At 42.3% G+C, this 16,211-nt stretch overlaps 2 protein-coding genes across 7 annotated transcripts in view; one reads left to right on the top strand and one right to left on the bottom strand.

Annotated features, from left to right (window-relative positions):
• Positions 1–4,053, top strand: part of LOC102558324 (dual specificity phosphatase 29) — a 35,526-nt gene extending 31,473 nt beyond the window's left edge. Inside the window, exon 4 of the mRNA XM_006267385.4 lies at positions 526–4,053. Within this exon, the coding sequence (XP_006267447.1) occupies positions 526–773 (248 nt within the window). The 3' untranslated portion in view covers positions 774–4,053. The remainder of the gene's footprint in view (positions 1–525) is intronic.
• An 8,158-nt stretch (positions 4,054–12,211) lies between these two features.
• KAT6B (lysine acetyltransferase 6B) overlaps positions 12,212–16,211 on the bottom strand; it is a 231,578-nt gene continuing 227,578 nt past the window's right edge. For all 6 annotated transcript variants that reach the window (XM_014601453.3, XM_019497179.2, XM_059729742.1 and 3 more), the window contains one exon: positions 12,212–16,010. In XM_014601453.3, coding sequence (XP_014456939.1) covers positions 13,525–16,010 — 2,486 coding nt within the window. In that variant the 3' untranslated portion in view covers positions 12,212–13,524. The remainder of the gene's footprint in view (positions 16,011–16,211) is intronic.

Below are 16,211 nucleotides of genomic sequence, written 5' to 3'. Positions count from 1 at the left end.
CCAGGCCTCTCCCCTGCCATACACACAGCACAGGCACTCCAGTGACCACCCGCTGGGTCACCCTGCCCCACCTTCAGCAGTGGGGGCAGGAAGTAGAAGCCAGACGAAGGCAGGGGAGCCTGAGGAACCCAACTACCAAGGCAGGAGCAATGGCAGGAAGTGGAGGACAGTGGCAGCTGGGTGTGAGCTTGCAGGCCATATCCTGCACATGACCTGTAATTTGACAGCCCTGCTCTAGGTCATCCACTGTGGCTGCTGGTAATGGAGCCTCAATCCTCCCAGGGGACAGAAGCTCACCACCTTTCAGGGACTGGTACATGGCTGGCACTTGTGTTTCACTCCTTCTGTCTAAGATCAAAGTAATTAACTCATGGGTCAGGCAGATGCACTCAGAGGAGCTACAGCAGTTTTGCAAAAGCTTCATTATTAATGACTGTAACATTCTGTGAGCTTGAGTGGCAATCTCTGTCACAGTATTAAATATCTCTACATCTTCTCTGCATTTTCTTTTCCTTGCTCCTGCAGATAAGATTTTGGTTCATTGTGCGATGGGCCGCAGCCGATCAGCTGCCTTGGTCCTGGCTTACCTGATGATCTATAAGAACATGACTGTCGTCAATGCCATAGAGCAAGTGGTGAAACACCGATGTGTCCTCCCGAATCGTGGCTTCCTGAAACAGCTGAGAGAATTGGACATAGCACTGGCTTTGGAAAGGACAAACTCTAAGAACATCTCCCAGTCCAATGGGGAGAAGAACAGCCCAGAGATCTAGCATTCTAGGTCATCTTTACCTGAAAAATAGACTTAGTAAAAGAAAAAAAACAGTGTTGGTAAATAATACTTTCCAGAGAACTGTTACCTGTAAAGCAGAAATAGCAGTTAAAATGCCCTAAAGAAAACCTCAATTCGGAAATAGATAAATGGAGAAGGGAAGCAGTGTCAAAGTAGTTTTGCTATGTAACCTCTCTGTGTGTTTGTTTGTCTGCCTCTCTCCTCCTGCTCCTCCTCTTCCCTGCCCCCAAGACACACACACACACACACACACACGCTCCCTATGCTTTAATGCTTTTCTTTAGGACTGTTCTACAAAGGGGAGAAAGGGAGGAGCTTATGCTGAAGTTATTGGTTCCAGAAGAATTACAGGATAAACGGATGGAATAGTATGCAAGAGCATGAACTATGTTTCAGACCAAACTGCTGCTGATGCCTTATTATAATAACTGTTATAGAGGGTTTGTTGTTGTAAAGCAAGATGTGAAGAGATAGTCCATTTCATGGCAAATGATTGTATATCTACTGCATTTGCTTAACAGTATGCAGCAACCCTGCCATGGTACAACACATATTTATCAAATGCTCTGTATGGCATTAACCCAAAAAGGGAGCATAAGCCCAGCTTTGCCTGCATTGCCTCAAGTTAGGATAACCCTACTGCATCATCACTCACCCCATAACATTAGCTACTAATTGAGTGTGCTTTGTGAGCAAAGGTTGTAGGATCTGGAGGCAGGGCTAAGGGCCTTGTTACACAGTAAGTTTAGGCAGCTTCTGGAGCTCTTAACCCCTGAACTGGCTGCATGTTAATATCTTTAAGTGACTTAAAGCACTTGTTATTCAGTTTAAAGTTACACCACTCCAAGTCAGGGTTATTTCTAATCCACCTAATTTGGCTCCTGTTCCATTAAGGAGTGGCTATAACTCCCTATAACTATTTAGCTCAAATTGAAGTCCTCCAGCATCCAAGGATGCAGTGGCCCCTCCTGAGTCAGGGTGCAGCAGGGCTAGGCATGGCACCTTGCCCCGCAGGGACGTTGGGCAGAGTGAACACCACAGACCTGGAGTGCCCAGCTGTGGCAGTGCATCCTGCTACTGCCCAGACCAGCTCACTGCTCACACTGGTGGCACTCCAGGGCAGAAAAACTCCTGAGAAAAAAAGGATCAGGCCCCTTAGAGCTCAGGCAGTGTGGCCAGCCAGCAGCTTACCCCCTCCATGCTGCCACCAGATGGGTTGCTGGCTGGCCGATTGGGCACTGCCTAAGCTCCAAGGGTCTTGAAGCTTTTCGTAGCTCAGGTAGCACCTGGCCACCTGGCCAGCAACCTGGGCAGGGGTGGTGGGCTCCAGAGAATAAAAGGATTGGGCCCCTTGAAGTTTAAGCAACGAGCCATTCTGGGTGGTGATGGGCAGCAGTCAGGCACTCTGGAGCTGTGGTGCTTGCTCTGTCCAGCAGGGGCAGTGAGTTGGTTCTGCCCCTAGCTCAGTCCTGCCCCTGGTCACCAAGCCTCTAGTGGCAAGTTGCAGCTGTGCAGATGAACAGTCAGAGATGGTTTTTCGCCTCAAGGTGTGACTGCTCCACTAAGTCAAACAATACTAGGCCAATTAACATTTGTTTGGCTTACAGCATAAGGTGTAACAAGGCCCTAAGAAATATTAAACAGGATTTAAAGAACTAAACTGAAGGTTGTAAGGCAATACTTAAGGCAATGGTCCCAGCCGCTGGCTTGTGGGACTGCCTGTGAGATGTTCTGATATTGCTCGCTGCCCCCAAAAGTTAGAGAGTTCAAACTGAACTCTTTCAGTTTTGCTGAAACTGCGAAACACCAGTGGTGGGAAACATTAATGGGATGGAGCCCCATAGCCACTGGAGTTTTGAATATTGCACTCCACCCAATTGTCTAGATCATGATTGCTCAGGCATGTATGGGATTGTTGAGTGTAGCTTGAGAAAGGAAGTTGGATATGTGTATAGTATGATTGAAAGAGCACGTCCAAAAATGCAAATGACTGAGTTGTTGTATAGTGAGTTTGTGAAACTGAATCAGAATACGTATGAGGATATGAGTGGAGAGACTGAGAGTATGTATGATAATGTTTAAGCGAAGTAATTGGATGAATAAATTTGTGTTTTCCAAGTTTAGATTGACATTGTTATACGCTTGTTAAACAAGCAGATTGACACCAGGCCAAGGTCTTGAAAAGTTCCCATCCGAAGGATAACATGAGGTTGTTTGAGGAGTATTAGACGGGTGTTTTGAACTGTGACTGAGGGTGATTCAGGGACAGTGAGGGTTAATGAGGGAGGTGATGAAGCGGAGTTGTCAGTGTGCCGTGGAGATATTTTGCTCCAGACTCTGGTGTTCTGTGGGGCTCCCGTCCTTCAATTTTTTTGTCTAATACAAGTCTCACAGAAGTAGAAAGGGTTGGGTCCCTGGCCTTCTTTCCTTTGGGGTGTGCTTTGCACATAACATAGCCCTCTGCCTCTTCATAGTAACTATTACCCCATCCCACCTTCTCCATTTTTTTCTATCCTTCATTGGTTTTGGTGGTGGGGCACCCCTTTCCTAAAGGAGTGGAAGATAAGCCACTAGTTGCAACGGCTCAGGTGTTGAGAGGATAGAGACCGGAGTCAGTGACCAGTGGCCGGAGTATAATAAACTTCTCCCTATTTAATAAAATCTTGCCCTCCCCACCCCCAGCCTGTGTCTGAATTATACTGTAGTGATAAGAACTGTTAGATTAGATAGAAGTCATTTAATTAATTAGATATAGATAGAATTTAGTTGTAGTTAATATTAATCCTTATAGTAGTGTTGTTTGAACTGTTAAACTTACCTGTGGTGTCTGTTATATGTGTAATTTCTATAATAAACTGTTTATTCTTTTCAGTTTATAACTTGTGTGAGCGTGCTAATTAATCACAGCCCACTAATTGCTGGGTTAACTAGGCGGCGACTAGACACACCCTGATTAACCTGTTAACTGACCCAGGGTCAAAAACCACCCCTCGTTGACCTCGATTTAATTAGTCCTAATTAAGTCCAGGGTCAACAGACCATGCAACAGAACCTGATTGGAGAAGTATAGCCGAGAATGCTAATGCTACTTGTCACACACAAAATGACCTAATGCTTTGCAAACTTCTTGTTATGAAACCGTGAGTAGAAACGAAAGCCATGTTATGTTTTCATAGCTGTGGAAAATATAATAATATAGAGACTATAAATTTTGTATAACTGTGTTCTATAGACCATTAAGCTACACAAGCTCTCCCAGTGACTAAATGATTAGGGCAGCCCCACAGCTCTCAACTTCTTAACCCATGATTGCAGGAGCCCTTGTCTTTCCATTGTTTCTTCTCCCCAGGACCTCAACCTCTCTATCACTCTAATTCTAGGGGATTAATCTTGTTCACTTCAATCTTTTGGGTTCCTTCTAGTTCTGTCATACATAAGTTATTCTGTTCTCATTGCCTTATTAGCTGCAAACCTTTCAGTGCTCCATTAAGTAACTTAAGCAACATCTGTTATGCATTTGTTCTCTTACACTCTTCCTTAAGGGAAGAAGTATGAAAGTGTGTGCACACATGCATGCGTGCGTGTGTGTTCACTTTGGAATTTTCAAAATATGCATTATTATATGCTTTATAGAGAAGTCAAGGCCAAACTGCATCCCTGACCTTGGAGCAGACCATAAAGAGGCTGGGGGTGGTTCTTTAGCTTCTCTAAATTTTGTTCTACCGTTACACTGCGGCTATTAAGAAAGCTGTTTCTAGGAAAGCCATTTTATACCCTTACAATGGAAAAGCCTATCATTCCAGTGAAGTTCAGTTGTTCAGGAGACACTCTAGCACTGGGGAGCCTTACTCCTCTATTACTTTTCTTTCTGTCTGCTCCCCAGATATCACTTCACTGGACATCCCAGTTCTTTTTTCTCTTCATTCCCCAATTCATTACTCCTCCGCTGAATACACTGCCGCCCTATGGAGGTTGTATTGTTTAACAAAACAATTGCAGGCCCGGAGCCAGACACCCTAACGTTCTGTCCTCAGTTGTGCCACTGGCTGTCTATGACTTCTTGAACAGGTCATCCATTGTTTCACCAGCAGAGGTTCCCTGACAGAGCCAAAGGAGAGCGTGTGCCAGGAGCTCCTTATCCAGCACATTTCTAGAGGGAGTGGAATTAATTTGGCTGGTGTAATCAAGCTCTTAACTTCTCCACTCCAGTTCACCATTTCTACACTGGTGGCAATACTAAAATCACAGAATACTTGATATCCATTAGGGACATTACTTGTCAGTGCATTATACAAGACAAGTGCTCAGATGATAACATGATAGGAGACAACATAACCCTTAAGGTAGAAGTCAAAACTCAAAGTGCACAGGAAAAACTTTTGACCTAGCAGCTGCTAGACAGGCAAGCAAGGAAACTATGTCATCTATGGCATCCTCTGGGTTGTCCATTCCTTCTCGCAAAATGAGAAACCCAGGAATAGCATAATGGAGAGAGTACACCAATGAGGAGAATCAGCTCCCAGTTTACACAGGAGCAGGACACACAGACACACACTACAAGATCAGAAGCATAAGTAGTCACAGAAGACATAGGAGGTACAAATATACAATGACCAAAATAACACCATCCAATTTTATCTTGCTCTTGCTAAATGGTCCCCAAGCCCAAATTTAAAAGAACTACTTCCTGTTGAGTTTAAAGGTTTTATCTTCTACACATGATTTACTGGGACATGAGAAAGCAAGAGAAAATAGGTTTGTTCAATGCAATGGTATTTCTTCTCCTGTAATGGTGCTCGGAACAAAAAGTAACAGCTAAAACAATATATGTTGTTCCTCATGAGAAAAATGAAATTTCCTTTGGGCTGCTAAGAGGAGGCTTATGCTTAGCATTAAAAAGAACAATGCTTCAAATAGAAACAGGTTTAATGAGGTTCAGCATGTCTGCTTTAAAATAAAAAAGGAAAAAAAGACAGACAGTGTAAGTTAACCTGACAATGGAAAATGAAACATTTACAAACCACCATGCCGTTTTCATTATCCAAGACAGTTGTTGTTATTCTCTCAGTCATCACTGTTTATATTCACCAGCAACAAGCGCTCCCTTGCTCTATTGGGTTTAGACCCACTCCAAAAATTACTGTGTCCAAACATGGTTGCCAACCATTGAATTCATTGACACAAATCCCAACACATGGCACTGATCTACTCTGCTCACTGACCCCTTTTCAGTCTTGTGTCAACTAACAGAAACACTGCCACCCAACTCCAGATACACTGAAATTCTGCAACATGGACCTGGACATGGCTTTTTCCCACCTTATCAAGAAAGATGCTCTTAAAACAAAAAAGCCAAGCCACACTTACCTTATTTGCATCCTTTTAGAACAGTCATCACTGTTTCCTAGTATTTTTGCCCTTATAATGCAAGAGCTCAGTTAGAGAGGCTCATCTTCACAGTGCTTGAAATAACGGAGTCATAGCAGAGGAAGCCAGGGCATTCTCTTGTTGTGTGCCAGGTGAACCACAACCCCAGCACAGAACAGTTGAAGAAACAACGTGGGGAATGGGGTTGGAGTATGGGCACTTTGATGTCTGAAAGTGGGATGTTGGTGAGGATGTCTCAGTGCCCCAAGCAGCTGGGGTTCTATACGAAATAGTCAATTTATTTAAAGACAGAATGAAGCTGCTTTTTTGGGAATGGGTCTCAAGGCAGAGTTGTGCTGCTGAGCATTTTTGTCTTGGATTAGTTAGTATAAGCACAACTTATGCAGTTTAAGAACTGGCTGCAAATAAGTGTTTTTCAAAACCATGTATTTAGAAGCCTTTCAGCTGCTCTTTGTGAGGTCCTAAACTTTAATATGAGGCTGATGATAGAGAGCTTCCCATTGCTTGGACTCCCAGGGCAGAATACTAGGTTATCGTTCAGACACACAGTCTACAAAACTCATGCTACAGCAGAATCTGACAACAGCCAAGATGAGGAGTTAATAGTTTCCTCTCTGTTGTCGGTCTGTATGTTATGGGCCCCAAAAAACCTCAGACTCCGCATCTCTGAAGATAAGCTAAACACAAACCAAACTACTGACAGGCAATGGGTAACCACAATACACAATCAACCACCAGACATTTCCAATTCTGGATCTTCCAGCCATCCCATGCTTACATTATTTGGGGTTTTTGTCTCCTTTCAAGGCAAGAACTATTTAGCTCCGGGGAACCACAGACAAGAGCGATCACAGTGATTATGAACACTTTCACTAAATAAAGAGCACTTCTTGGAAATCAGAAGGGAAACAGGAACTGGCCAGCTAAGAAATATTGCACCAATTCATGACATTGTACTCTTTGATGGAGCAAATATATCCACCATCTACTGAGGGATGCAGAGGGCTTTCAACAACAGTTAAATTGGTTTATATCTACCTATAACCTGAGGTTGTGCCTAAGCACTCCATATCTTTAGGGTACTCTGTTGTCTGGGAACAGAACACCTAAAAGATGGACTGAGGCTCCAGGACAAAGACTACAGTCAACAACTCTCTCCTGATGCAATGCACCCTCCACCACAAGGGAATAGCTCATTCATGCAGGAGACTGAGCTTTGTTAGGACCAGTCTGGGACTATGCAATGAACTTCCACTGAAACCAAGAACAGTCACAGACTTCACCACCTTCTGCTCCAAGTGCAAGGCACATTTCTTAGACCTTGCCTTCTCTAAAGTAAGATCATGACATGCAGATTTAAAAGAACTTCCACCACAAGAAAGCAGGCTCTAAAAGGCTTACTGTCCCTCTTCCTAGTGGGGGGCGGGGGGGAAGATGAGACATCAAAACAACACTTAACAGTAGCGACTCACATTTGTTTAACGTATCACTGAAGGAATTCCAATACTAGAGGGGAAAGCATGGTATAAAGAATCTGCATAGAACAGGATACTAGAAATTTGGGCCTTTCTAAGCCTTGGAGACAACTTAGGCAGATGTTCCAGTATATCTGTTTTCTTAACTTCCTTCTCAGAAGCCTAGAGGAGGACTGCTTCCTGGAGGTGGGTTTCTGGCTTTCTGGTTAATCTAACTGTACAGTGGAAATGGTACTTGCCCATCCCTCAGAAGTCTGGAAGACTTTTGTCTTCTATTGACTCAGATATTCAGCATAGGCTTGAGCCCCACAAGTCTCCCCACAAATGATGCCTACAGGCGTGGGGATGCTCATGATCCAGCCATACCTCACTTCTGGGAACTGGGATAACACCATATTCATTTTTGAGGAGCCACCAAATGGCTCTGATAGAGGGATGTTAGGGATAGATAGATAGATGCAAGTCAAATGGACAACAGTCAGGTTTCTTGATTTATACCCAAATGTCTTGGAAGTCCAGCCAAAGGGTCCATCTGAATTGTGTGGAGCTCAATCAGAACCTCCCCTCAAAAACAATTTACATTCAGCTGCATCTAAAGAGTCCTCATAGGCTTTGTCAGGTGGTCCTTTACCCTTCTTGCTCCCACTCAAAGATTTTCAGGCAGCTTCTAAGAACTATGGAGACAACAGACCTTTCTACTGTGTGCTGAGGGAATTAACTAGTGACAGCTGACTCAGACTTCCTCCCTGGACAGTCCTTGCACTAAGGGAAGGTAGCTTCTTCTTATTCTGAGAAAGAGCTAACTATTGTCCTCTTTGCTAATCCAAGCCTGCGCACACTTTTGTCCCAGTGCTCTGCACATTTGATGACAGCCATGATTTGAAGCATGTGTATGTTAGCAGGACCCTTCAACATGGAGCTAATTCAAAACAAAAAGCTTCTTAAGAGCTAGGTGCTTGCACAGGTGAGCTACTGTGCAGCAAGAAACACACACAGGTACGATTCTATTTCCTGTGGCTTGGGTGCCCCTGGCAAAGGCAGAGGGGGTTTCCAAAGAGTGATTGCTCCACCTGGGATAGTAAACAAATGCTAAAAATCAGTGCGTGTGTCTTTTGGCATGCTCCTAGGTCTGCTGCTCTAATGACCACTGCCTGCAGGCTGTGTCTGATGTTTGCATTAAGCCTGTTGTGCAGAGGTTCTCAAATTGCTCTATACACCACACACTGGCTCTTTCTGGGTTCCTGTAGCTGCTGCAGTTAAAAAATTCTTGAAAGCCTTCTCTTAGGCTGGTTTTTAGCGTATGCTGTAGGTGCCACAGAGATGTTAGTCAGCTGTGGGGAGAGAAAGGGAGGAAGAACATCCATAAGGCCATCTTTCAGTCACCGGGTGACCCAGTGCTGTGACTCTTGCGAACCCCAGCTGTAGCACTTGCTGGAAGGACTGCCACATAAGCAATATTAACACACACACAAAAAAGGTAACAGCATCAGCAGCCTCAGAGACAGGAAGAAATTAGCTGGAAAAAGGCACTGTTACATCCAGTATCCTGACTCAGGACAGGAATTCTGCTGTATCAGCATTGCTTGTTACCTGCCTGACACTCACTGAAAAAAAGATGATGTTGACTGTCTGCATTAATAAGCAGCAGACAACAGAAGATGCCTTTTCTACAGCACCTTCCTTTGGAGGACCTCAGAGCACTTCTACAAACAGGACTTTATTAAGCCCCATTTTACAGAGGAGAAAAAGAAACCAAGGGAGACTGATTTGCCAAGCTTACAAAGGAAGTTTGTGGCACAACCAGGAAATAAAACCTCCTCCTCCTCACTAACTACAGACTTCTCACCATGACTGCCTTGGCAACAGCTTTGGATCACTGAATATCTGGACTTCATTTGTAGTAACAACAGAGTAGTCCCCAGACACCTGTGACATCCAGTCACTCATACTTGGTATAATAGGCTTAACAGTCACAAAAAGGGCATGCTTCCTTTGTATACAAACAGTTCATCAAAAGAAGTGTCATGCCTCAACTGTCTGTTCTTGTATCCTCGAAGTGCAATTCTGTACAGTTTTGTACAGTTGTAGGTGACCCCTTTGGCTATTATGCCAGACTGCTGTGTTATTTTTAAATGCTCCATTGCCACCATCCTCTTATGTACAACATCCAATAGATTTTTGTATCAGTCTACGTGATTGGTAGATGGCTGATCTACTGATAAAAATTAAATGTGTGAAGGCATTGGGGTGCATGGATTCATATGAGAACTCTTCACCTCTCGCCAGGTCCATGTTAGGAGTGTTGCACTGATTGGACTAAGCTAGCAAAACAATTTGGGTGTGAACTCAGATTATACCAGCAAAACTGCACTTCCAGCCTCCTGACCCACTGCCTGTTCCTCTCCACAGCCCCGTGGAAACAAACTAAGCAAGCAAAAAAGCCCAGTTTTGCAAATATGGCAGCATCTAAATTAGGGGCCTTTGCAGGCAGAGTCACATTGAATGCAGATTACATTCCATTATACCCAACCAATATAACCACACTGGCAAATGCTTGTACTATAAACATGGCCTAAACAGTAGCATTCTCCACCAGGTCAGTCAGACTTTTTCCCATAGATGGTAAGAACAGAAAGGTTTCTGCTGACCAAACAATGCCCTCCGTTTGCACCGGTGCAACCTCATTCTTTCAATTATAGCCACAATAGCATCTTTGAAAACTCAAGTGTGTCCAGCTACAGCTGACTGTAACTGAGCAAATAATTCTGTTGATGCAGTAGATAGGAGAAGAACATCTCTGTGTTATGCTGGTTTTGCAGGGGTAATGACAGCAAAAGCTTTGTGATCAAAGTGAGCAGAGGGAAGGATGAATATACACATGGAACAGATCTGTTGAGAAGAAGGTGTCTTCTTATAAAACAATGTTCAGCACAGAAATACACTTCAGAGGTGCCATGGATTAAAAAAAAAAAGTCAAAGGATTTGTCTTGTTGAAAGAAATTTGGTCTTGAAATAAAGATTTTGGAAATCATTCCCTGCGTACACACAGCACATCATTTTCCATGCCATTTTTAACCACACATTGCAATAAACAGCTCTAGTAATATGTTGGAGTCAGCACGCTCAGCGCCGGAGCACCACATGCTGAAATAACAAGAATTGGGCTTGATGTGCCAGTGTGTTACAGCACTGTGAAGCTGGAGTAACACAGCAGTGGATAAGGCCCAGCTGTCTTCCTTTTTGATTTAATATAACTGTACAAAATAAGGTTATAAATGATGCTGCTTCTATTTCAATGTGCAATCGGCTAATGAACAAAGGTGCAGCACTCCAGCCGCATGCACACTCACTAGAACTCTGTTCATCTTGCACCACACATTGAAAAGAGCACAATGTTCTCTTCAATCCTCCTTTTCATTTCCCCCAAAATAAAGATGAATGGAAGCTCATGGCAAAAATACAATGACAGATGCTAATCCTGCAAAGACTTGCACATATTTTTACTTTATGCACTGCAAAAGCCTTGCTGGCTTCAAAAGCACTATTCACATCACATGAAGTTAAACATGTGTAAGTTTGTAGAATCAGGGCTTCACTGCATATTATTATGCCCAATAATTTAATCTCCCACAAGGCAGGAAGATATGACTCAAAATCTTGATGTGCAGGTACACACTAAAATATGGAAGTAACTGGACATGATTAGTTCCATCAAAATAAAATGGAACATGGATCCGTAAAGTTATTTGTGTGTAAGAGCTTGCAGGATTCTTAACTGGCTGTGTATGAATTACAAGTTTTATAATACACAGATTTCTCTGTCTGTTGAGCATTTATATCCTCATCTATATCTTTACATACTCTTTTCCCATTAAGATTAATTACAATATAATTACAATAATAACTAATTATAATATTTATCAAAGAGTCAGTATATTCAGATCAGCCCTAAGTGTAGGAACACTTTTAAAAATTCTCCTGAGGTTGCCTTTTTGGTGGCTTTTTTTCACATGCATCTGACCTAGGCTTGGCATATATTCTTCATGACAGCTACATTTACGAGACAACTGTATCCATTTTTAAAATTCAGTATTGCCAGAACACAGCTGGGAAGAAATTTCAATGCTGAAGTTACTTCACCTGAGAATCTGGTTACCTTCTAACTCTAGCTGAAGATAACTGTCAAAAAGAAAATAGGATATTTAATGTTCTGAGATAACTCAGCATAACCACTGTAGGCACTGCCATATAATGAGCCTTTTATCTAAGTAACACTTTTTAAAACAAAAGTGCTTTGCCTATATTATATATTGACAATCCTGTAATATATCAAATATATATTTATCCAATATTGTTTTATTAATATTATTTTTAAAATAATCTTAGATCTGTTTTTTTCACAAATGGAGATGGTTATGAATTGTAACCAATATGCAGCTCTAATGGGTTAATCCAAATCTCATTGCCTTTAATGGGCTTTAGATTATGTAGCAAACACTAGAATTCAGCAGCAAATTCCCCACGCAACATCAGATTATGACAAGACACAAGAGGCTAAAAATGGCTCATCATAATTTATTTTATGTTAAAATGTACAGCTTGTTTTTTGTTTTTTTTAAGTGACTGACTAAAAAGATAACAGATAAATACAAGAGTGTCACTGGGTCCTATTTTATACATGTATCAAGCCTCTTCTGCTCGGCCCTTACAGTCACTCTGTACAGGTACAAAGGCTACAAAAAAGGAAGCAATATAAACAGACACAAATAACTTTTGCCTTTTTACATGCGATCTGTAAGCTTAGTTAGAGCTATTCACACGCTACTGCTCTATTTTTTCCTTAAAAAATAACTCCAATATTTTATAAAGATAGAAAAATCTACAGATGGAATGAAAATGTAAAGTTAGAGGCATTTCCATAAAATAGCAACTTTACACCAAATTCACTATTTTTTTTTAAATTCTGCCAAGTATTTGGACATATATGAAAATGTTTCAAAACTTGACAAATAAACACTGAGATATGCTTCAGTCAACAAAAATCTGCATTTATAAAACAGAAAGCTGCCTTTTTCCCCACCCCACCCAAAGAAAATGGAAAAGAGTCTCAACTTTACACCAAACATTTAGCAATAAAACCCTTTGAACTAAACAAAATGTGAATAGCTTTTACTGCTTTTTATTTTTACAAGTTTTATAATTAACAAAAATATAGTTCTGTTTTTTTACCCTTCAACTAGGGTAACCTAATCAAGGCAAAAAACTTAAGAAATGGCTTACTGTTAAGCACAACACTTGTACAGTACTACAAAATGCACTGTCACTAACAAAGACATTAGCGGCATGCGGAAGTGTCACCTTAAGAAACAAAATAATACAATAAATGAAATGCTAAAAGGCATTTACATGTGGGGGGAAAGGAGAGAGAAAGCTCACGGTCCAGTACTAAGTCTGATAGTTTTGGAGTCTATTTATCCACATTTTAATGGGAGCAGGCACATAAAATGGCTCTGAACCATCAGCGGCTGTGTAATTGCAGTTCATAGAAAGAGTTCTTCCTTTCCAGATAACTTCGATTAAAAATAAAAAAGCCCAATCCCACCCCCAAAAAAACCCAAAGATCAAACAAAAACCCAAAACAAAATAAAAACAATAACAAAAAAAAATAATAAAGGAGGTACAAAAAGGAAAATAAAAAGAAAAAAAGAAAAACTTGTATAAGGCTTTCTGCTGCATACAGCTTTTAAATGGTGCCAACAAATGTTTTTGCATTCACACCAATTGCTGGTTTTGAAATCGTACTCTCCAAAAGATATCTGTGCAGATCAATCCAATATGCCAGTTCAGTAATCCATCTCTCCACAGAGCCTACCTTCTCATGTAGGATCCATTGAGAGACTGCTTAGACATGCCAGTATTCATGTAGCCATGATGTCCTGCAGGAGTGTACATCATGTTACTATGGGGTGTTGTCTGCATTGGTTGCTGTGCATATGGCTGAGTTCCCATCATTCCCATTTGCATCTGCATAGGGTACTGGGGTGTTTGATTCATGTACCCATGATTACTATGATATCCACTGTTCATCATGGGCTGAGACATACTGTATCCATTCATAGCATTTAGAGTGTTCATATTCATGTTCACTGAATTGACATTATAAGCGGGGGCTGGCATCAGATTTACACTCATATTCATACCACGCTGCATTGTTAAGGTCCGTGCTGGTCCTTGCATGGCCACAGTCTGTGAAGCACGCCCATAGAGTTGTGGCTGATGGGCTGTGGCGGCTGGTGGTAGAGGTGTAGATTTGGTTCTCACAGACACGTGGCCTTTGCCTGCCATCTGCGTTTGCAGTCTTTGGGTATGGGATATTCCAATATTTGATGCAGCCATGTTGCGCTGCAAAAGGGGCGGTGGCAAATTCATGGGAGGAGGAGTAAGGTTAGGGGGTGGGGTCATAGTAGCCTGTGCTTGGGGTCCCCCAGGAACAGCGTGTGGAGACTGAGAAAGCTGAACAAGCCCTGTGTTACTTAAGGGCGTGGACAAAGAGGCACTGTTTGCATAGGAAGTTACAGCAGCTGAATGGCTGTAAGGCAATGAATGATCCATTAGTGTGTTAGTTAACTGTTGTAGTTTGGCAAGGCTGAAGGTGGCAGATGGCTGTGGGTAGTGCCCTGCTCCGAATTCACTCTGACCCATCCTTTCATACAAGCCAATGTTGGCACTGCCAGTCTCTGGAATTTCAGTTAACTGCATAGGTGGTGTGAAATTAGCAGCCATGCTGCACTGAGATAACTGCTGGTTGCTGCTTGGGGGCCTTTCCACAACACAACCTTGAGGAGATTTTACGTTACATGTAGGCGGAGAGCTGATGTTGGTTTGTTGCATCATACTGCAGCTTCCATTAATATTAGACATTTGCTGGGTCACTGCACAACTACTCTGTGTTAGGTTGCTAGATGTAAGGTTGCTGTATGAGCAACTGTTCTGTGAAGAGTTGTTTCCACAGATACTACTACCCATTGTAGAATCATAACTGCTTGGGTTTTCATAGTTTTCTGTTGTGCTCTCAATGCTACCTAGATCACTAAACCCACTGTCTACAACTTGCTGTGAGTGATCAGAAACTGATGGAACATCCATCATTGGGCTTGTTTCCATATTCTGTAATGAGGGTACAGAGATGGCACTTTGATCTGGGCTAATCTGAGCGTAACTGTTCTCCAATGGAGCAACATTTGGACTATTGACAGAACGAACTGACTGGCTAGGATGGGAATGGACAGATGAGACTGGGCTGCTGTGGTCAGACTGTTGGCAATCATCCAACGTGGTCATTTGTGGACTTTGGTCAGTATGGGTATAGTTCTGCAAGCTCCTACATGCTTCTTGCGTCTCTGCACAGTCCTGAAATGCATCTTCCTGTTCACTTGCTTCTTGGGTTAGAGACTGAACTGCTTGTACTGTCTCTGAATCAATCTCCATAGTTTCAGTATTTTCTTCCTTGAAACCAGAATTTAATTCTTCACTGTCCTTTTGGTCCTGGTTATTATCTGTATGATCATCATCAGATTCAGGCACAGGCTCTGGATCTGCAGTAAGCTCCTTGTGGTTACCTTCACAGTCAGCTGCAAGGTCAACACCACAGTCCATTAAGTCCTCCTGGTTTGAATTACTAGTTTGAACATTTACATCTAAAAAAGACTCCTGATTCTCTAGCATTTCTTTGAAGGCTTCCCCCGGTAACTCCTCTTTCTCCACTTCGGTGGAACCCATGTGGCTATCATCTTCGTCATCTGCATCATGATCCTCATTGTGAGAGGGCTCCTCCTCTTCCTCCTCCTCCTCCTCACGATCATCCAACTGCTCAGACTCTTCTTTCTGTATTAATGTTTCTTCTAACTGGTCTTTCTCTTGATCTTTTGCACTGACCTTTTCTTCTTCTTCTTCCACATTCTTGTCCTCTTCCTCTACTTTCATATCCTCATTCTCCATCTTTTCAAAAGGCTCACTGGGTGGATTTGGAGGCTCAGGTTCTGGGTCTGTCAACTCATCCTGAGGCTGAGTGACCTTAACAACCTCTTTATTCTCCTCTTCTGCAACAGGAGGAACTTGGCAGAGTTTGTCTTCAGCCTCTTCTTTTTGTTCCTCTACTGTAACTTGGTAGTCAGGCTCCATAGGAGTCTCAGGGGGAGTGTACAAATTAAGTTTAAAACCAGGCTTTCTATCTTTGTTTTGCCTCCATTTAGATGGACCACGCTTCACTCCTTTGGGCCAGCCCTGTTTACACCTCAGGGGTTCAGGATTGTCTTTAGTGCTTTCTTCCAATACAGCTGCATCTTCCATGTTGCCTTTAGTAAGCAGAGAACAGAGAAAAAGAAAAAAAAAAAAGTGTCTTAGCTTGCATAAACCAATCCTTAACCTACACAACAGGTACATTCAAAGTTAATCTATAAGCTTGATATACTTTCACATTAAAAACTTCATGCATAAAAAATGCTAAATTAATAATGAACAGATACCTTCAATCTAACCATATCTGTTATACAAAC

Source organism: Alligator mississippiensis, chromosome 6 (genome assembly GCF_030867095.1).
Source record: "Alligator mississippiensis isolate rAllMis1 chromosome 6, rAllMis1, whole genome shotgun sequence".
Lineage (NCBI taxonomy): Eukaryota > Metazoa > Chordata > Crocodylia > Alligatoridae > Alligator > Alligator mississippiensis.
Note: the sequence above shows the minus strand (reverse complement) of the source record. Positions and strands in the feature narration are given on the sequence as shown.